The 22,554-nt window shown below is 32.8% G+C and overlaps 1 protein-coding gene across 1 annotated transcript; it reads left to right on the top strand.

Moving 5' to 3' along the window:
- The first annotated feature begins 778 nt into the window (after positions 1 to 778).
- Positions 779 to 21,991, top strand: LOC130657237 (kinesin-like protein KIF16B). Its single transcript, XM_057460210.1, has 24 exons — positions 779 to 1,035; positions 7,381 to 7,450; positions 7,652 to 7,738; positions 9,055 to 9,171; positions 9,248 to 9,280; positions 9,559 to 9,629; positions 9,958 to 10,073; positions 10,209 to 10,278; positions 10,759 to 10,831; positions 11,001 to 11,068; positions 11,211 to 11,311; positions 11,537 to 11,662; positions 12,518 to 12,615; positions 12,704 to 12,781; positions 14,444 to 14,575; positions 14,766 to 14,885; positions 15,402 to 15,453; positions 15,842 to 15,976; positions 16,347 to 16,503; positions 17,222 to 17,275; positions 17,794 to 17,847; positions 18,230 to 18,530; positions 18,818 to 18,980; positions 19,214 to 21,991. Exons 1-24 carry the CDS (start codon positions 989 to 991, stop codon positions 20,578 to 20,580), a joined length of 3,690 nt encoding a protein of 1,229 aa, XP_057316193.1. The 5' UTR covers positions 779 to 988; the 3' UTR covers positions 20,581 to 21,991.
- The last annotated feature ends 563 nt before the right edge of the window (positions 21,992 to 22,554 follow it).

Genomic DNA, 22,554 nt, shown 5'->3' on the forward strand with positions numbered 1-22,554 from the left:
ATGAGTTTCTTTATCAGTAATGTTTATGGCTGTGAGTGCAAAAAACTTTGAGATGTTATTCGATCCGTTAAAGAATTTTTTTCATTTCACGTTTCAATGAATAGCAAGAAAGAGAAAAGGGTTCATATAAAGTCAAATGAAAAGAAAAATGACACGGAGATACTACTCATTCTTCAATTTTCAATGCACCCCGCGTATTGAATTGTTTTTAAACTAAAAAAGGACTAAAAAACAAAAAAATAATCCCCTAAGGCAATTTGTTCAGCTAACTGTCTCCTGTCGAAATTGTATATGTAGCTACTAATGTAGTTTTTTGACAGGAAAAATTATTATTTAACTTGATTTTGATGTTGCCGCAACAACCTCGTTTCCAGTGCATTTTGTCTTTCTATGACCGCCTCATGGTAAAGAATTTTAGAAAAAATATCATGCCATAATTCCATTTTGCTCAATGAATAATTCCACTCCAAATTTATAAATTCAAGATACAGCGCGTTGTGTTTTGCGAGTATGTGGCGTGTATGTGTCGCGAAGAAAAAACACAACACGGCTCAACACGGATCTATCGAATTTATTTATTGAAAATTTTCTAGGACTAAAACTCATTGTTTGAACTATCAATAAGTTTTCGGGCGGGCCCGTATAACAAGCTGTTGTAATATCATGTGACTGGTGCTAAATTACAGTAGCATATACTACTCTCACGTGACTAGAACGGTCGTATCTTGGCCATACGGTTTTGAGAAATCCTAGTGTGCATTACGTAAACAGTGAAGTAAACAGAAGTAATGCCGCGACATCCAAAATCTGCCCACAAGAGTGACGACAGAAGAATCCTTTTTAACTTTGAACGCTTTTTAGTTGTATATCGTCAACAATAATATCCATGTGAAACTTATCCACAAGGATAAAGCTGTTGTATTGTAAAGGGTGTGTTTTTATATGCATATAGCTGTTAGATTAATGCTAAAAGATATCAGAAAGCAGGATGGCTTCTGTGAAAGTGGCGATAAGAGTTCGACCCATAAACAAAAGGTATACCTAGTTTACTTATTTGAATTAAAGCACTAGCGAACATATGATGATGTGAATATGACAGAAATGTAGTGTTTAATGTATGTTTATAAAGTATTGCCAATGTTTACAAAAGTTAATAAAGTCTGCAGAAGGATAGTTAAAATTTAATTCTATTTTCTCTTGGATCTTCCCTACTCAAAAAATGTTTAATCTTCATTAACAGTCATTTAACCCTGTACGAGTCCTGCTTTTGTGTACCTCCACAAAAGTATGTCCATGCCCATTGTCCTCAACATGAAATCAAAACAACTACATTATGTGGAAAATGGTCTTAAATTAATAGTCAAAGACCAGTGCAATCTTAGGGGCCATTGACAAACAATTTTCATCTCTGTTAAGGGCAAATTGGCCACTAGTATCACCCCCTTTCCCCTATATTAGTTTTCCTCTCCGTTAACGGCAAATTTGTCGTTAAATAGAGTTTTGCCCCCTCCCCCTGCGCTTTACGGAACAATCTTTGCGGAGACTTATACGAACAGGAGATCCATTTTTTTAACAACCAATTCTAGATTATGGCGAATTTTGACTGTGAAAACACTAATTTGTTGAATTTTTTTCATTTTCCCTAAAAGATGTAAAAAAGGTGAGAAAGTAAAATTTGTCTCCATTTTTATATTTTTAACTGACAATGTATTACCCTCCCCGCCCAACAGGTAATTTGTCGTTAACGGAGACGAAAACTGTTTGTCGACGGCCCCTTACTGATCCTAAATTTCTCATGATCCATTTTTTATGCCAGCTTCACGATTGAAAAAAGCTAGAATGAGAAAACTTGTTTTGTGCCTATTGTGGCCACATATTCATTATCCAAGAGTAATCTTCTATAAGAAGGTGCCAATTTGCAGACGTTTTTTCAAGATTTTCATCTTTAACAGCCCGGAAAAGTCTGGGCTTGTCCAAAACTGCCTAAAATGCACCTGAAATGCAACGCACGCTAGCTCATTGTTCTTATTTAAATTTTGTCGAGAAGAAGGAAGGTGCTATTTTGTTGTTGTACTTTCTGTTGATCATTTGTGGGGTTTTATTACAACTATTATCTAATAAATGATTTTTCAAAACTGTTTCACTACCACTGCTCCATATTAAAAGAATAAATTATACATAGTAAGAAATGTTTAAAAAATGTTGTTTCGGGTTGATTCTGGTTCCTGTGAGTGAAAATTTTAAGTTTTTTTATAACGCCAGAAGTCGTCTGGCAGTTCCGTGGTTTTTTCGGCGTTTCCGCCGAGTCTGCACCCTCATCCTTTAATGTTACCACATATATCTAGATAAATTAATCCTCCCTAAAGGTTATATAGGTATACCAAAATTTTAGTATAAACACCCTATTCATATACACTTTAGTGCCATTTTTTACCAAACGATAGCCAAATTTGTGCTAACTTCACTTTAACTTGGATTACTTCATCATCCACCCTGCCCTTTGCTGGAACATTCCACCCTCCAAAAACTTGTAAGTTCGCTATATATACTATATATTCTCTTAACAACATCAAATTTTGAAAAGGAAATAAGAATTTTGAGGAATATGGGCATATTTGAATTTATCAGCAAAAATGTTATATGTATATGATTAGATAATTGGTAGACCATATGATTATTAGAACAGCATTTGTTATAATTCGAAGTTCTTAAATTTTATAAGACTTATGGCGGTGATACACAATCGAATTTGATTAGTCGAATTCGATTAATTGGATTGTGTATCATGTAAAAATCTTATCCTCTCGGCATGCTCAGACTAGTTGAATTCGATTTTTAAAAAGTCGGACCGGTTTAACTTTTTCGATTAATCGAAAGGTTTTTAGCCAATCAAAATGCTTAAAATCTGTACATCAAATGTGCGTTCAAAAAAATGTTAGTTTCTATGTAAAAAATAAACATTACTAGATGACTATTCAAAACAAAACAAAAAAAAATAAAAAAGAAGTTAACAAGATTTTTATCAAAGAAAATTAAAATAATCTTCCTCGAAATTCGTTTAGTAACAAATAACACATTCCGTTTCTAAAATTTTCTTAAATTTTTAGTTGTTCTAACAATAACTGTAACAGCAGCGAGTTTCAACTCTGTCTTCGCTCCCTAAAGAAAATTTATGGAAACAAAATTATCAAAAGTTTGTTCAATTTTATAATAATGCTCAATATAATTTTGATAAATCGAATTCGATTAATTGGATTGTGTATCATAAAACTCAGGTATCTGATTTGGATTTATATATCTTGTTTTAAATTGGAATGTTTTAGTTTCAACAAAAGTCATTAGAGGAGTGTTGTTTCAGAGTAACAACAAAATTTCAATTTTAAACATTTTACTTATACAACAAAGAGCAGGAGAAATGGCTAAAACTGAAACAAAACTCGATGTGGAGATATCTTACCCTTTAAGTTGATATATTTAAGAAAGACAGAACATCCTTTGCTTTCTGCTACATTTCCTGTGGGCTTTTTAACGAGCTTCATTGATGCACACTTGAGTAACAAGCAAATTATACTTTGCAGTCATTAAGGAAAGTTATATTATTGTACATTTTCAGGAATAAGGAAGAATCAGGGCTATGATGATTAGAAGTTGTGTCCTATTAAGGATGCTTTCAAAGCTGGTTGACTAAAATAGTTAAAACAAATCTCGAGAATTTAAACATTAATGTGGTAGCTGTACCCAAAAATATAACACACATTATAAAAATAATAAAAATAAGGGACAGTAAAATGCTTTAAAATCTGGAAAATAACATCTGACAGAGGAGGGGGGGGGGGGGGGGGGGACAGAAAAATTAAAATTTTCAAAGAAGGGTGGACCTACTAAGACACTAAGAAAAGAATTTCTACATATTTTAGAAGGCTTTAATTTGTTTCATTATTTTGATATAGGACAATTTTTGATGTTTTCATTCAAAATACAGTAATAGTTTCAAGTTTTGTAGTATCCCATTTTGATAATTTTAAAGCATAGTAGAACAATGTTTAATGTTTATTGGCACCTGTTCTAATTTTTCAGAACAGAGTATGATGAGTTTTATGCTTTGTACAACTGTGTGATTTTCTTGCATTTTGCAATGTCAATGTGCAATGTCTTTCTTTACAAATTTAGAGTTCAGACTTCTAGTCATTTTTTAAGGTGATAAAGTTCCTATTTATGTGACTTCAAAGTCATATGAATCAGTAAGATCACATGAATTTGATTTTTTGTGGAATTATGCTCTTGATGATGATATTATCTTTAAGGGCAGTGATGGAAATAAGGGAATTAAACTTGCTTGGACAAATTTCTTAAAAAAGATTCTCTCTAAAAAATTTTGCATTTTTTATAGTGTTTTTAGTGGCTTGTAAATTAACATTTCTAAATAATTTAATACTAAATAATTTTTGCCACAAAAGATTTGGCAGAAAACAAAAATTCAGTGGTCAAAAATGTTATTAAGCCACTTGCAGATTCTTTGTTCATGGTTATTTGTTGCAATAAAAATAAAATGCGCAATGCGTATTTTGAGAAAAAATTTCATTTATTTTACACTAGTATTTCTGATTTCGAACTTAAATAAATAAAGGGTGGCAAGGGAAAAAATTTTAGATGCTGATTGTGTAATCACAAAAATCAGTTAAAATTAGCTACTTTCGCTAAAATAGTTATAATACAAGTGAAAAACAAGATAGATTATTGTTGTAACACCCTCCTTCTGTGTTGTAGACACAGACGGATGGTGTTACAGTGGTGTACACATTAATAACAGTTGTGTGTATATATTTTATGTGTAGCTTAAGTTTTATGCCTGTATAAATATTCTTTTAATAAATAAATAATAATTTAAAATTTAAAATCACACATATTTTTTTTTGAACGAAGGAACACTTTTCAGAAATTTTTTTTTCTTCTGTATTTGCAATTAATAGCAACGCTATTAATTTCCTCTGTATCAAGTCTGTCTTTATAACTTCCTGCCAAGTCTTTCTCGGTCTGCCTCTGAACTTTGCCCCAGGAACTATCAAGTCTCTATACTTTCTTACCCAATTATCCCCCTCCATTCTTTCCAAGTGTCACAGCCAATTCAATCTTCTTATCTGGATAACATCTTTCATTCTACGGATACTTAGCCTGCTGGCGTTACACATCCACCTAACCATTCTCATATTCTTTTCTAAATGGTCAAGATCACTGCCTCACTGCTTCACTGCCCATATCTCACTACTGTACTACATAACACTTCTTACACAAGCCTCATACAACCTACCTTTTAACTCAATTGACAAAACTCTGCTAGTCAACAAAGGAAGTAACTCTCTGAACTTTTTCCAAGCAGAACCTATCCTGCAAGTACCACTTCTTCTAACACCCCCTTCACTCCCCAACATATCACCTAAGTAACAGAAGTTCTCAACTATCTCTAACGAGCCACTGTTGTACATCATTGAAGCTGGAAATACTTCATTCTCTATAATCTCACCTTTGCAACGCTTGCATACAAACTGAATGTCAGCTCTTAACCTTCCACCAATACTACTGCACTTCTTATGTACCCAATGCTTGCAAGTACCACAACAACAAAAATCCCCCCCCCCCCCCCTCCATTTAAAAAACAGAATGGTAGGTACAAGTGAGCTACCATGCCACAGGCTGACTAATTTTTCCTTAAAACCAAGATATAAAATTTTATTTACTTATAATTAAACTACATTTATATGTGGCATAACTTTCTGTATCAACAGGCCTTCATCGGTATCAACACATATTATCTTTAATGAACTTTAACTTGTACTGAAAACCCATGTTTAATGCAGGTGGAAATAAGTTTTTGAGCCCTTATCACTTTCAGGTGTTTATGGAGATCCGCAATTTGCATGTATTAGAATGACAAGACTGCCATACCTTTAATGCCTGATAATTAAAAAACGTGATAGTATGGTAATATTTTTTATGCAAAAACATCATCCTGATGACATCATCAAAAAGCCTTTAAACTACAATATCTCTCAATCCATTTGTCAGAAGCACATGTTCCTATACATTTTCTTGGCTAAGGTTCTAAAAACACAGAAACTGAATAAAAAAAATTTCCAGCACAACTTTTAATAGCCTTTTCAAAATCTGCTTAAAATTTGGATTACTTACATTCTATTTAATGTTTCTGGTAGCCCAATAAAAGTTATTTTACATATTTTCCGGCTTTTACATAATTCTTGTGAAAAAACATGAAAATTCACCCAAAAATCTGTTGTTTTTTTCGATTTTTAGATAAAATCCAAAAAATTGGTGAATTGGGGTTAATCATGTCTCCAAACTTTGCATTATTATTTGTCTTGATAAAATAAAGTTGTGTTTTAAGTTTTTACTTCCAAAGATTACCCTAACGAAAGTTATTAAATTTTACCAAAGGTAAAGGATATTACAATTTTTAAGAAGAGACAACCAAAAAAAGTTTTGTGTTTCCACATATGTTTTAAAAAATTGGAATGATTACAGACAATTAAATCTTCTTTGGCAGAATACTGTTGCAGTCACTAAAGTGAAGGAACTATTATATGAGATTCACATTTTTGGTCAACACATGGCCGAAAGCCTTCTTGTTGCAAAAGCTGCAAAAGCATGGAATATTCTCAACCTAGTTACATGTAGTATGGTTGCCACCTCCTAAAAAAACCTTGTGTTTAACCTATAAGATCTGCCTCTTAAATAACTTAAAGTTCGGACCTAAAATATTCCTCCTAAAATCTCTCCTAAAATTCTTTATCTTGGCATGCATTTTTTTTTCTTTAAAAGTCTTCATTATTATGTCTTGAACAAATAACAAGCATGTATGTCGGAAAATGCTGGATTATTAATAAGATTGTTTATGTTCTCCTAAAATTTTGCCTGAAACTTCCACTCCTGATAATGTTAAAGAAAGAGGAAGGATAGCAACGCCACATTTTGGAAAACTTTAACACCCGTTTCAATTTATTTATTAACACCCTACCATATTAAACAAAAAATCAGGAAATCTACCTTATCCCTTTTATTAGAACTCCCTTATTATCCTGATTGAAAGGACCTGAATAAAAATCCACCTATTGGATTTTAAGAAATTACGATTTGATGTGCAATTGTATTTTCTGATTTTTGGTTATCGTTGACGTTTTTTGAAGTTTAAAATTTTTTTAATAAACATTGTAACAATTTCATATTATAAGAATTGTTTAATACACGTAATATTTTTATATGTTTATGCAACGTATAATATAGTACCATGTTTTAAAAATGTTTTCTGAAACTAAAAAATTTTATTTTGTATGTATTTTTTCAAATTTTGATTTCTTTCGTAATTAGGGAACGTGATCTTGAGTGTAAATGCATTATAGATGTTCAAGGAAGAAAAACATCAATTAGAAATCCTGCGGTATGTAGTCTGTTTTTTGAATATACCAATCATTGTTTAGAACAGAAAAGAAATGTGTAACAAATCCATTCTGATTAGATGTTTAACAGTCACATCCAGTTTAAAATCACTTGGATACAGTTACTTTTCTTTCTACATTTTGTAACCTTGATGTATTAGTTTAGTTTTTTAATTTTTTTAACTTTTCTTTTTTATTTTCAGCTGGAAACTGACATTAAAGATTTTACCTATGACCACTCCTACTGGTCTGTTGATAGCAAGGACAAACATTTTGCAACACAAGCACAGGTGACTTATTTATTCCTTTATATTTTCAGGGTAAAAAGGCTAACATGTGCATGAGTACAACAAGGCCTTTTATCTATTATTCTTCTAATATCTGTCAAAAGCTTTTTTTTGTTATGTTTCCAGTATTTATTTATTATTAAATGCTTTATAAAAAATATAAACATGTAAAGATAAAATCTTGTACCGGTATAAAACAATGTCTAACTTTCAATTCATAAAAAATCAATTTTCTATGCAAACAAATAGTGCAAAATAATATAGCCAGACGGTTTATTTATCTTGTGTCCATCTTACAATATATATGTGCTATGTTTCATCAAAATGAGATTGACCCAACATAAAACAGGCTGTGACCTAACACGTAACTGGCTACTTTAAAACCCAATTTAATGTTTATTGTTTTCTTCGTTTGGCACAAATAAACACAATACTAACACAAAGCGTAAATATTTTTATATCCGGTACTACTATGTTTGGTGTGCAATGGTCTCAAATTAAAATTCTTTATTTTCATAAGTAGCATATACAGTATTTTAGTCTAAATGGCTTTTTATTTGGGAGTTGTTTTCCCCTCTAAAGATAACATGTCATAGTGATAAATCTATCTTAAAGAATTTTATCCCCTTTTCCTGGAATCTAGTGCCAGGTTTTAACACAATCATTATACCATATTAAAGTTGTACCAACTTGTCAAGGTACTTGGATTGCTTCCTATCACTATTTTTCATTATTTTTTTCAACAGCTTAGCATCCATTTTCTATGCTAGCATCAATTGGAGGGGTATCAATGGCTTCCAATCTGACCTGGACTGCTAGTTCTAAGATAAAACTCATCTGCAGCAAATCTGTTTTATTACGTTCTGCCAAGTCTTTCTAAGTCTACCTAGGGCTTTGCTGCCAGGAACTATAAAGTCTTCTTTGTTGTCTATAATGGTACCTTTACAATGCTTACATACAAACTAAATGTCAGCTGTTAACCTTCACAATACCACTGCACTTTTTATGTAACTGATGTTTCCAAGTGTGACAAAAGATTAAGTGGGTATTAAGAATAAATATGACCAAAGGTCTTCAATTTAATTTCATAATTTCAGTCAGCTGCCTTTTTTGCCTTTTTACCTTACCTGTATTAACTCCCTGCCATGCCTCCTCTGCACGAGACAGATCTTGCATAAAACTATAACTGAGACATAAACAATACCATTAAAAAACTATAAAAATAATAAATAAAATAACAACTTTTCTACTGCCATAATTAATTTATAAGTGATACGAAAGAAATAAAAAACTTATTGTTTACAATTTTTATATTGTAGGTTTTTGATGACCTTGGTAATGATGTTATTGATTCTGCATTTCAAGGATACAATGCATGTATTTTCGCATATGGGCAAACTGGATCTGGAAAATCTTATACAATGATGGGCTGTCAGGTAATGTAATAGGGTGAACGATTAGTCTTCAATAACGATAATAATTTCATATATACTATTTTTTGACACATTTTAGGATGCTCTTGGCTTAATTCCCAGAATTTGTGAGGTATATATTAGTACAAATTGTTTTTTTTATTATTGATCTAAAGTCTAGAGAGGACCAACAGAAACTAATTTAATCTTTTTTGTGTAGTTTATAGATACTTTAAGGGGATTAATTTTTGCTTGCCTTAATTTTTGCAAATATTTCCAATACCCAGTTTTACAATTCTACATTCAATTTTGCAAAAAACAACAAAATTCGCAAAAATTAATCCACGCAAAAATTAATCCACTGGAGGTAAACAAACCACTATGTCAGTGCTGTTATGTATTTTTTTTTAGTCAATGTATGCTCGCATGTCCACTGATCAAGCAGAAAACAATAATAAAGTTGAATTCAAAACTGAAGTTAGGTACATAGTGTATATATTTATATTTTATGTATATTTATATTTTATGTATATATTTATATTTAAATTTAATGCTTCTGTTCAAATAAAATGCAAATATACTATTGAACTTTTTTCAAGAATTTCTACATGTACAGAGCTCATGGTTCTTCACAGCTTCTGAGCAATCCTGGAATTAAGTAGTTCTTTCAAAATATTTAAATTCAGTGTACGTTACCAAAACTTATATACTTTGGTAAAAATAATGACAGCATTCTGTCGACTTGGGAGTTGTAAGATGGAAACAGAATAAAGTCTTTGTAAAAAAATTATAATTAATCTTATTTTTTAGTTATTTAGAAATTTACAATGAAAGGGTACGGGATTTATTGCGTAGTACTCCAAAGAAAGGCGATGCTTATAATTTAAAGGTTCGTGAACATCCAAAAGAAGGTCCCTACGTTCAAGGTGAGTGTTGTGCAGATGTTTTTTTTCTGCATGAAATTTTAAATTTAAATCTTACGATTTCTGCATTTTGTTATTTGCAGGTCTAGATTACTAAAGTAATTATATCAGATGTTTCATTTTTCTAATTTTTTATAGACCTAACTAAACATATTGTTTCGAAATACACCGATATTGAAAAGCTGATGGACATGGGTAATGAACATAGGTTAGTTTACAATTCAAAATGTCTAAAATGCTAGGTTAAATTTAATTGTTGCACATACAATGGACTCTCTATCTTAACTACTCTCTTTCTCAGTCCCTTAGACATTTGTTTATTTCTAAGCTAATCTATATCTAATATTTCATAAATAATAAAAAAACGGCTTCTGAGCATTTAAACGTGAAGTCCAATTCACCTGTAATAAATCTTTGATACCCCTTTTGCTTTGTTAATAAACACCTGGAACTATCTCGAACCAATTTTTTGTTCCCTTGCGAGTTCGAGATAGAGAGAGAGTCCCCTGTAATAATCCTTGAAAAGGTTGAGAAACATCTGAAGAAATATGGTCAAAGTACAAAAAAGTGCAAGTAAAAAACAACTTTTTTTTGCCCACAATCTGAAGACTGTTATTTTCGTTTCATGTATTACTTATGTGCCTTTATGATGCTATTTTTTAAAGATGGTATTTCTGTCTTATTTTAGAACAACTGCTTCAACCAATATGAATGATACAAGTAGTCGTTCTCATGCGATATTCACGTTAAATTTCACACAGGTATGAAACCAGGACACCTATATATTTAAAAAATTATTAATATTAACAATTTTGTCATGTTGTCTTAGTAAATTGTCCATTACGATCTAATAAGAGTTTGTTTGTTTGTTTGTTTGTTTGTTTTGGGGTTTTTTCATTAAATTTAGTTAAAAGTAAATTATTGTTTTAGGCAAAATTTTACACAGATATGCCTAGTGAAACAGTTAGCAAAATACATTTGGTTGATCTCGCTGGAAGGTAAATTAAATTTGCGCCTATGAATTCTTATGAATTCTTGTTCTTTACATTATATTTACAGTTATGGAAAGTGAAAAGTTTTTATTTATGGATGCTTATGTTGTATTTTGGTGCTACACAATTTTTTATTTATTTTATACAGTGAACGAGCCAATTCTACTGGAGCAACAGGTCAGCGCCTGAAAGAGGGAGCTAATATTAATAAGTCTCTTGTTACACTTGGTAGTGTGATCTCTGCTCTTGGTAAGTTTGTCCTTTTGACTTATTAACATATGTAAATAAGTTATCCACCCTGTGCTTTAATGTATTCCACACACTTTTAATTACAATTTTGTTACAACTCTTTATGCATACTAAAATTACTGATAGTCAAAACCGTCGTGGAGAACCCCTTAATATTTGATGTTGCTATTTTACATGCATTTATCCTACTCTCTGGTTGAGTAATAATTGATACTTCTCTTGCAGCTGAAGCGTCTACAGCTGAACAGCAACATTCAAAGAAGAAATCGTTCATTCCTTATCGTGATTCCGTTCTGACATGGCTTTTAAAGGATAGTTTAGGGGGTAATTCGAAAACCATCATGGTTGCAGGTAATATTCACTATATCTCTTTCTCGCAAAAGCGCTCCTAATACTAAGTTGAAAGCAGAGAGCGCCGCACAACAGGGTTCAGCGTTTGTGATTTCTTTCAATATCCTTTGCTGTTGTTTCTTAGGAGTTTAGAAGCTGATCTTTGTTGTAGTATTCGAATGTAGTTAGTGAGCAAGTGAAAAAGAAGTGTTTTTGGATGTCGATACATCAGTAGGTGTATAAAGTCAACTTTGTTTTTGAGAGTAGAAGATAGCAATACACAGTTCCTAAAAAGTGCTAGAAGTCCTGGAATTTACTAAAATTTAAAAAAAATCCTGGAAAAAGCCCTATATTGTCCATGTGATAGTTTAACTTTTTGTCCTCTATTTAATAGTGGCTATTTTTGCTGACTAAAAGCCTGATTATATTATAAGGCTTGCCACATGCTCAATGATAAAAAATGACAGTCAGCTAATTCAGAGGCAGATTGAACATTTAGCGAATAAGAATCAAGATTGGTCTTAATTTATGGCAAGGTTTATTAAAATCTTAATCTTTACTTTTATAAAAAAATTTTTAGTCACAAAGGTTATTTTAAATAAAGTTTGTCTTTATCTCATGGATTGTTTTTCCGTAAATCTTCCTGTTGCTCTAATAGTGCGAGTTTGATATAAGATTTGAAAAAATATTACACCCTAAAATTTTAACGTTTTTTTCTTCAGGCAAAAGGCTGTCTTAAAATTTAATTGTACAGAAGGCAAATGGGCCAAACAGTCTCATAATATGACCTTAAGCTCTGAGGTTTATCTTTCTTATGGCATTTTTCCCAAGGGATAATGTTAAATGATGATACTGACTTTGTTATTTTTCATTCAGCTATTTCACCAGCTGATGTAAATTACGCAGAAACCATTAGTACACTTCGCTATGCTAACCGTGCAAAGAATATCATCAACAAACCAACTATAAACGAGGTAGTTTTCTTTAATATCATCTTTGTTTTTATGATTCACATTTTATATTGTTGCTACATGAGGTTCAACTGGATTGATTTTATTTTAGGATGCTAATGTTAAACTAATCCGCGAGTTGAGAGAAGAAATCGAAAGTCTTCGAGTTATGTTGTCGAGTGCTAGTCCAGTAAGTGCAATTAATGATGCTGTCATTATCTTGCAATGTTCATTGTATAAATTATCGCACCCCGAAATATCATGTTAAAATGACGTGATTGATAAAAATAAGCTCATTTATTGAAAAACTAGTTGTTAACCCATGGAAAAATCCACAGGGGTATTTTATGCATCACTGTCCTGTGTATACTTAGCATAAAGTAATGATTTAGCATTTTGAAGAGAAAATGGGTAGTGATTTTTATTCCATATTAAGTTATTCTCAAATCAAATTTAACTAGAGTATATAGTCGCCATTACCATTATTTTCATGTATCAAGTACACAACACCACTATTTTCATGTATCAAGTACACAACACCACTATTTTCATGTATCAAGTACACAACACCACTATTTTCATGTATCAAGTACACAACACCACTATTTTCATGTATCAGGTACACAACACCACTATTTTCATGTACACAACATCACTATTTTCATATATCAAGTACACAACACAACTATTTTCATGTATCAAGTACACAACACCACTATTTTCATGTACACAACATCACTATTTTCATGTACACAACACCACTATTTTCATGTATCAAGTACACAACACCACTATTTTCATGTACACAACATCACTATTTTCATGTACACAACACCACTATTTTCATGTATCAAGTACACAACACCACTATTTTCATGTACACAACACCACTATTTTCATGTATCAAGTACACAACACCACTATTTTCATGTACACAACATCACTATTTTCATATATCAAGTACACAACACAACTATTTTCATGTATCAAGTACACAACACCACTATTTTCATGTACACAACATCACTATTTTCATGTACACAACACCACTATTTTCATGTATCAATTACACAACACCACTATTTTCATGTATCAAGTACACAACACCACTATTTTCATGTACACAACATCACTATTTTCATGTACACAACACCACTATTTTCATGTATCAAGTACACAACACCACTATTTTCATGTATCATGTACACAACATCACTATGTATCAAATAGGAAATGTGTGAGCTAAATGTCTCACCTTTGCAATTAATTTAAACTTTATTCCAAAATAATTGTGTATTTTGAGAAACGACATTATCCGTATTTTGTCCTTATGTTTACAACTAGAAATCATTTTAATTCTCACTGCGAGATCTGGCAGGGGTGCAATTCTTGCGGCCTCACGCCAATTTTAATTGTGAGCAGTTTTCACTATTCTGCAATCCTTTGTGTGACAGCGATTAACTCACCAACTAATTGTGGAAGGTCTTGGGTTTAAACCTCGGCCGAGTCATGCGAGAGACTATAAAAGTGTGAATCTATCCTTTCCGCTTAGCGCTCAGCATGAGAATAGGATTGACATATTAGGCGGTTGTCTAGTTAGTGATTGCTGTGCTTGCACGACTTTTGTAGCTCAAATGGGAGCTTTAAATGCACTAGAACCCTCGATAGCAGTACCAATAGGAACTTAAGAGGCTATCCTGGGTAGATAATTTTAATAATAATAATAACATCTTAAGACCACGACGCTTGTAAAAAGTAATTTCCCCTCACGAAAGAATCAAGTGTCCAGGTTTGGCCATGTCTAGGTTTGACGAATTCTATGTTCTTGAAAAATCTTTTTTGTTTCTTTTAGAGCAAAGCTACTACTCAGAGTATAGCACAAGAAAAGAACATGACAGAAAAACTTCATAAGACTGAAGCACAAGTAGAACAGTTATATAAACAGTGGAATAACAAATGGAAAGAAACGCACAAAATCATGGAAGTATGTTCGTTTTGTTTGTGTTTTATTATTGATTGTATGGCGACAGTTGTTGCGAAGTGGCCATAGTGTAAATCAAATTTTGCAATTTCATCGATTTCGTATGTTCTCAATTGAGATTGATTAAGTAGATGCTGACCAAGAAATTTTGATGTAGCATGAATATCACCTCAGCCATAACACATTTACATAGGAAAAAGCTCTTGCGTTCAGAAGAGAAGGGTTTGGCATAAAAATGGAATCAGATCTACCTCATTTGATTTGTATTGATGATGACATTTTGAGTACTGGTGTCACATTGTATCACCTCAACGTAAGTCTTTCAACAAGTTTGGTAATAACTTATATATACATTTTTTTATATATAAAAAAACACAATGTTTCTTAACTAAAGGCTGAAGTTATAGGTATTATAGATACTCCCATTAAGAAAAGTGTTAAAAAAGTGAAAACTAAATTAATAACTTGACGGGAATTTTGCTCAAAACAATTTTAAGGGTTTAAATTAAAAATTTTCAAAAAATTTGTTTTACAGTTATGAAACATACAGGCTGTATACAAACGGTATTTTTCTTATAAAAATAGACGTGTATATCGTGCTATAACTCGCAATTTCTTTTGCCTTATACGTAATCCACTTTGTGTTTTTATCATTTGAATTTGAGAATTGCCATTTTTACTTTTCTCTAACGGCTAGAAAAAATGTTAGTATAATTGTTGACGATGGTGATTTTGCGTTTTACATCTCTAGTATGCGTGTAAACTGTACACGAACAAGATGGACAATGGTATACTAGCTGCCATAGAAAATATTTTTTATTTTTTGCAGGAAGGACGGACTCATGTCGGAAGAGACGATGCAACTGTAAAACAAGATATAGGTGGGTTTTACAGCTTCTTCACTTTGTATCAAGTCACGTGACATAACAGAAAATCAATTTTTGTAACAAATTTTATGGTCGCGAGCATTAAATTACTCAAATAACGCGAAAAGAGAATTTGATGATCATTTTTTTCTAAATTTATACCGTTTTTCGAGGGTTTTTATGTAGGAGACATAAATAAAGACTGTTGAAGTTGATATTTCGGAGGGATAGTGTAAATCTTATTTAAAGAATAAAAAAAGCAGTTAAATTTTGCGCAGCTAGTGAGTTTTCCAGTGATTTTAAAAAAAAAATCACGGAATTCGTAAAAATAATCCCCGCGAAAATAAATTCCTTTTCTGTAGGTTTCAATGTCTTATAAAAAAAGTGATGTTTTTGTTTTTAGTTTTACGTGGACCAGGTATCGAATCCGAACATTGTATTCTTGAAAGCATCGAGGGTAATGTAACGATTCATCCAATCGCAGAAGAGAATTATGTCAATGGAAACAAAGTTCGAAAGTCATTACGTCTGAGTCAAGGTAACTTAGCCAATTCGTTTCGAGTTTCGTTAGAGGAGTCAAATTGTCATTCCCCATGACATCTTATTCTATATGCGGCTTAACTATCGTTTTTGTGTTTGGTTTTATGAAACTTCTTCGAATCTGTCCAAAATCCTAGGTTGCTTTTAAAAAAATCATGTCGCTGTAAAAAGATCCTGAATGTATTTGTACATCTGTATAAAGTATAAATACATCCACGGTTTCTCAATAGTGTTGTCATAGTTAATAGAAGTAAGCCGAGAAATTCTGCGGGTCTATTATCGAGTTGTCGAGTTGTATTGAAGTATTCGAGTCGACGTCGAACCAAAGATGCTTTTGTGAGCATGTGTGTAACCTTTATTTTTTTCAGGTTGTGTCATTCTTCTTGGAAAGACAAATATGTTCAGGTTCAACCATCCTGGTGAAGCTGCAAAGCTGCGTCAGAAATACGCTTCAGTCGACAACTTAGCATCTATGGTACCTACCACGGAGTTAGAAAAACCTTCATATCTCTTTTACAATGCTGGGTAAGTGGTGTTGTAGAACAGCATCATGGGGCTGCATATTCACTGAAACGCCTTCAAGATCGTATATTTCAATGCTTTGTTATTTTTGAGATTGCTTGACTGTTCTAATTAAGAGGGACTGCCCCTGTTTAAATCACCTTAAAAACAAAAAAAACCCTCTCCCCGAAAAATAAATAATTAAATTAAATGATATATTAATTTTCATCATATTATTTTTATGTAAAGTTCATTATATAGCGTTCATTATAATACTTCAAAATTTATATTGTAATGTAATAAAACATTTCTGAGTGCGTATTAAAATAAATGCAAGCAATCTTGACAAAAAATATGGAAATCTTGTTTTTAGCATCAAAATCTTCCGCAATACTGTAGAAATTCTTCTATATAGAATGACAACCTAGCGAATTAAATAAGCAAAAACCCAGCGAAATTTTTAAGCAGTCGTACTCTCGCCTACTTATTTGTAGGCGGGTAAGGTATCAAACTCTATATTCTAAAAAAATATTTCAACTTACAACCCCTCGGTAAATTTTTGTTTTATATTTCACTACAAGTTACCACTTTCTTGCCGCCACTTTTCTAAGTTTTCATGAATAAACATTCCAAACGCAAACTTTTATTTCGCATTTTCTCGTGAGATTCCAAAAAAAAATTCCCCTGAAGTGTTATTGACAACCGATTCTCTACACTTTTTTTATAAATTTGTTTTTTTCAGCATGGAGATGGAGCGTAGATATCACGAAGAAGCAAAAGATTTGGAGAGAAAAAGGTAAATTCACTGTGAAGAAGTGTTTATTTCATTTACACATAACATTAAAAGTATACCCTCCTCCACTGATGTTATCACAGAATTAATTATTAAAACACGTATTTAGTATAAAACATACAATTAAGATTTAAATTATCCTTAATAGGGAAGCACTAATTTAAGCTGATTAAAGAAAAACTATACGCACAGTCAATAGATCTACACGTTGCATGCTTGTCAAAAAAAAAACTCATTAAGTTATATAAACATTATAATTGATGTTATTGAGGCCTGGCGGTATTAGGAGTTTTTTCGTAACCAGGAGCAACATGTAATCCACCGGAAATGTAAGAATTTAGTAGTCATTTAGTCCACTTGCATTTTCGTGATCTGTTTACACTGCACGTGCTTGCTCACAATGCAGAGGATTAAGATCACAATCCTATCTGTTGTTGTTCTGAATGTGCCATTCGTTTCTTGCCAGGCCTTATTTATTTTGCTAACAATTTTTTTAATAATATCTTTTCTTTTTATTCCAGGAAGGAAATCGAACAAAAATCTGAGCAAGATGCAAAGAAAATTCAACAAGCCAGGTTGGGTGCTATCTATATAATTGTTTTCCTTACAATGGACGTAATGTTTTGTTTCACGTTATAGCTTCACCGTTCCGCAGAAAGTGAAAACTAATCCTTGTCTTGAATTTACCTTTGCAATGTGAAACTACCATTAACTTCAACAACATAGAACTATTTTTTTCCATGTCCTTCTTGCACCCTTACGTTTAAACAGGCCTAAATCCGCTTAACCTACACCCACACCCACCCAAACCCTAATTTGAAATAGGCCTAATTCTATTTTTATTAAGATATTGGTGTTTTTCAAATCTTTGAAACATGAGCTTTCCCTTTATGTATATATTATGCAAGAAGTTACTATCACTCTCAAATTGGATCAACATGTATCATCTCGCCATAGGCTTGAATTGGAGAGTTTACAAAACGAGCGCAAAGTCGCTGAAGCAGAACAACGAAAGGTATTGGAAGAGACTCAGCAACGATTGGAAGATCAACGACAACATCTTGAAGCTCTAAAGCAAGAACAGGATCAGGCGAAAGAAAATGCTCAAAAGGAATTACACGAATTGAAATTCCGTATACAACAAGAGCAAATGAATGAGAAACAAAAACTGGATGAAGAAATGAGACGTCTCATGCAGCTCAATGAAATGCAACAAAAATCTGTGAAGGATCAGGAGGATATGTTAGCTAAACAAAAGGTTAAGCAAGTTGTTTTTAATTTCTTTTTCATTGCTTCTATTTTTTATTTCTTTTTAATTTATGGCCACCACAGTCTCATAATTTATGGCCACCACAGTCTCATAATTTATGGCCACCACAGTCTCATAATTTATGGCCACCCTAACGCATGAGATGTGTTTCTAGTTTCTATATGATCTAAATTCGTCTTTACACCATGGTTTTCTTGCAGCTGGTTTTTACAAGTTTTTTTTTGCGAAGGGATTAACCAGACATTCTTTTGACTATTTTCATTGTTACACTACAGGAAGAAATGGAGAAAACCTTGATTGCTGAGCGACAAAGAATAGAAGATCAAAGACAGGAAGTGTTACGACTTCAGAATGAGTACCAGAAGAGTCGAGAGGTTGTAGCAAAAGCTATAGATGGTACTAGACAAGAGGGTGATGGAGCTGAAGCCTCTCCTCCACGTACGTTTCTTTTGTAACTCAAACCTGCATGAATAATCTTTCACTTGCAGAAAGTATTTCGTTTGTAGGAGATCGAGACGTCAATGTGCAAAAGTTGACGACAAATTTATGTTACAAATCTTTCACCTACAGCCTTTTGCTTTTATTCATGTTATGCTATTCTATTAAAGTATGTGGCCATTTGATAACTGATCCAATTTTAGAGAAACATAAATGATATATTGTATTTTTAGGAAAATCTGTACGCGCCGAAGAGTTGAGGGCCAAGTTAGAACAGCTCGAAAGTGAATATGCCGAAGCAACAAAACTTTCTCAAAGGGAGATTCAGCTAGCTAAAGATAATTTAAAGAAAGCAGAAGTGGAGACATTGCTAGGTAAAGTTGGATTAATGCAAGGTAAGGGTGAACTGCAAAGACAATGGAAATTACTGGATCGCCTGCAGAGTAAACATAAAAACGCGCAAGAGGAAATCCAAGCGAAAATACGGCAAGTTAAGGACGAACTTGACAAGGCTGAAGAAGCCGAAGAAGAAGAGTTGATGAGTCAGGAGAAGTCCATTTTGCAACGCCGCCAAGCGCGCAAGAAAGTCGAAGAAGCCACGCAAAAGCTCTTCGAAATGGAATCGAAATTAAGCCGGTCGGACTCGATCAGTCAAAATCAGGATCTGCTAGAATGGCAAAATAAGGAAGACGTGCGGGAAATGCAAGAAGAGAGGACGATTTTAATGGAGTTGTTGGGCAAGCATCAAGTCGCTCTTGTGAAAGCGTCACAGTTAGTTACCGAATCGAAAACTAAACTCGAAAGTCATTTAGCAAACGAATCCTCCATGTTGGGTCCTGTACGCGAACAAATTGCAGCGTACGAACACGAACTCGAACCTCTTGAGAAATTAGAACAGCAGATCGAGAAGAAATGTTTCGAATTAGAAAAAGAAGCGAAAGAGAAAAAGAAGGTTTTGTATAAACAAAGGAAGCGAATAAACTTATTAGAAAAACAGCATGCGCAAAGCTCCGGTAATGAAGGACGCGAAAATTTAACTGCCGAGGAGATTGAAGACCTGGATCGTGAAAGAGAGGCTGAGTTAGAACTGATCCATCGAGAGAAGTCTGTATTGCGTGATATGGAAGATAAATTTCGCAGCGAACAAGCGCAAGCTGAGTTAAAGATAGGAGAGCAGTATCAAGAGCTCGAAATTAATAAAGAAAAAATAACAATATCTCTAAACACGGAACGTGAAAAGCTCGCAAAACTCATCGCCGTGCACGAAGAGACTAAAGAATTCATAGAAGCCGAATTAAACGGTAGACGAGAAATTTTAAAACTGTCGAAAGAAAAAGTAGTTAAAGATAAACGTGCGTTAGCTAAACTAGATATGAAACAACAGAAAACTGCTTCGAAAGCTGCTGAAGAACTTTTCATGATGGCAGAAGTGTTGGAAAAAGAACTGGCAGAAAGTGGAAAGAAAGAAGAGCTCACTAAGATAAAAGATCACAGAAAGAAATTGCAAGAACTAGATAGACAATTAAGATTAGCCGAACGCAGGGAGCGGTTTACTGGTGAAGTAGGCCCCGATGGCGCGCAACAATGCGCGATATTATAAACTAAATTATGTGAAAATTCTAATAAATACTTAAAGCCCTTGTTATACCATGTGCAAAAACATCTAAGTTTTAAAACCGTACTACACTAAAAGTACAGTTGTACAAGGTGGTGTAGTTAATTTTTTTGCGAAATATTGTAAAGTTATTAGAAAGCTACACGCTGTTTTTCCTGATAGCGTAGCGCGGTCCCCTGGGGCTAGAAATTTTGCGGTGTAAAATTCCTACCCTTAAATTACTCGAAGATCAAAACTGGGTATTTGCTATATTCTTTATTCTTGTTTCAATTAACGTAATATTTTTCTTGTGACTCGAACAGCTGGATTTGGCGAGTTGCTTTTTTCGTCACGACAATCTGGGACTCAGCCCAAGTTGGTCATGCCTCTTTTAATTTTATATTGTTTTTTAACTTCTTTAAGATACTCAAAAAATCCTTTAAATAATTTTAAAATTCTATTATTTTTTTTAAAATATTCCCGAGAAGACTAAAAAAATTATTTTCACTATATCCGTTTTGATATCTGTTCTTCCCAGTTTTGATAAACCTCTTCCCACTCACTTTGAACGAATTACAGCTGCTAAATTCCTCCTTTAAATTTTTTAAGAAAACCCCTTAAAATAGGGAAAATTCCTTTTATGTCATTTAAATTCCTTAAATTCTAAAAACAAAATTGTGTTGCCACCCTGCAGTCCTATTGTCTTAATCATTGTTTTATGCCCTGGGTTTAACATTACATTGTTTTGTATTTAAATAATTGTTATGATAATGTATTTTTTAGTTCAAAATTATATATTTTACAAAAAAAAAGATGACGGATCATCATTAAAGCCGCCATTATTATAACTCGTACCAGGTTGTTTGTTGTATCACGTGATTGCACTTGTATTGAATCAATCGACTTTGCTCACTTGTAATTAGTCTTTGTAAACATAGGCGTACTTTGTTTTCGCGTGTTTGGAAAACTTAAGTGGAAGTGTTGAAAACCGCAAACTTTTACGTTTTGCGTCAAGCAACATCAATATCACAGCGGTCTTTCTACTCACAATATATTCCTTGTACAAAAAGAATATCGGAGCATTATTTTTATGTCGCTTGATATTTCTTTTAACAAAGTCAATCTTAGTACGAGCTTATTTATTTCCCAGACTTCTTGGCGATAATGAGGAATAAGAACGAGTTATTCAAAGTGTAATCACGTCTTGTTTTATATAGGTAGGCATTATTTTTTTAAATGAACTTCGAAAGATGTATTTATGTTTGAATTTATTCAAAGTAATTCTTTTTACACATCTCAATATTATTATTGTGGCGACTAATCGTAAATTATATTTGACAGTATCAACTTCGGAATTTTTTTTATTCCCGTATACCACGTGATATAATTGGGTGTTTAACATGCACATGGTTTGACATTTTCTATAGTTTTCTCTCGTTACCATGGTTCAGTACTTAATTTCTCGTTACTTTATGGCATGAACCATTTGAGGCTGATCTCCACTGGACAAAATATTCTGTGATGAACGAAATAATCAAAACATTTGATTGGTTGGCGAAATGAACTACACTTTTAAAAAGTTATTTAGGCTACCGCCAATCAATATGCTCCAAATCATTCCGCTTCTGGGTAATACCCTGAAGTAGAGATAGGCCTTGTTATGAAATATCTTGGAGGAAAGAATACGGAAATATCTAGTATTCACCAGAGAGTGTTTAATGAGAGGGTTCTTGTTTTAGGTAAAGCTAAAAATTAACTATGTAATGTTCATCTCCATTCATCCACATAGAATGAAGATATCCTGCTTTAGTAATAGAAAAACAATAGTCACAGTAACTCCTTCAAGCTGAAACCTCTCATCTACAGGTCGCTCTTATTTCTTTGTTTTCTTTCTTTGTTTTTTTACATAAAGTTTATTTCTAATACAAATATGATTTTATCGGAGTATAATTAACATAATTAAAGTGAAGAACAATTAGC

Source organism: Hydractinia symbiolongicarpus, chromosome 9, assembly GCF_029227915.1.
Source record: "Hydractinia symbiolongicarpus strain clone_291-10 chromosome 9, HSymV2.1, whole genome shotgun sequence".
Taxonomy (NCBI): Eukaryota; Metazoa; Cnidaria; class Hydrozoa; order Anthoathecata; family Hydractiniidae; genus Hydractinia; species Hydractinia symbiolongicarpus.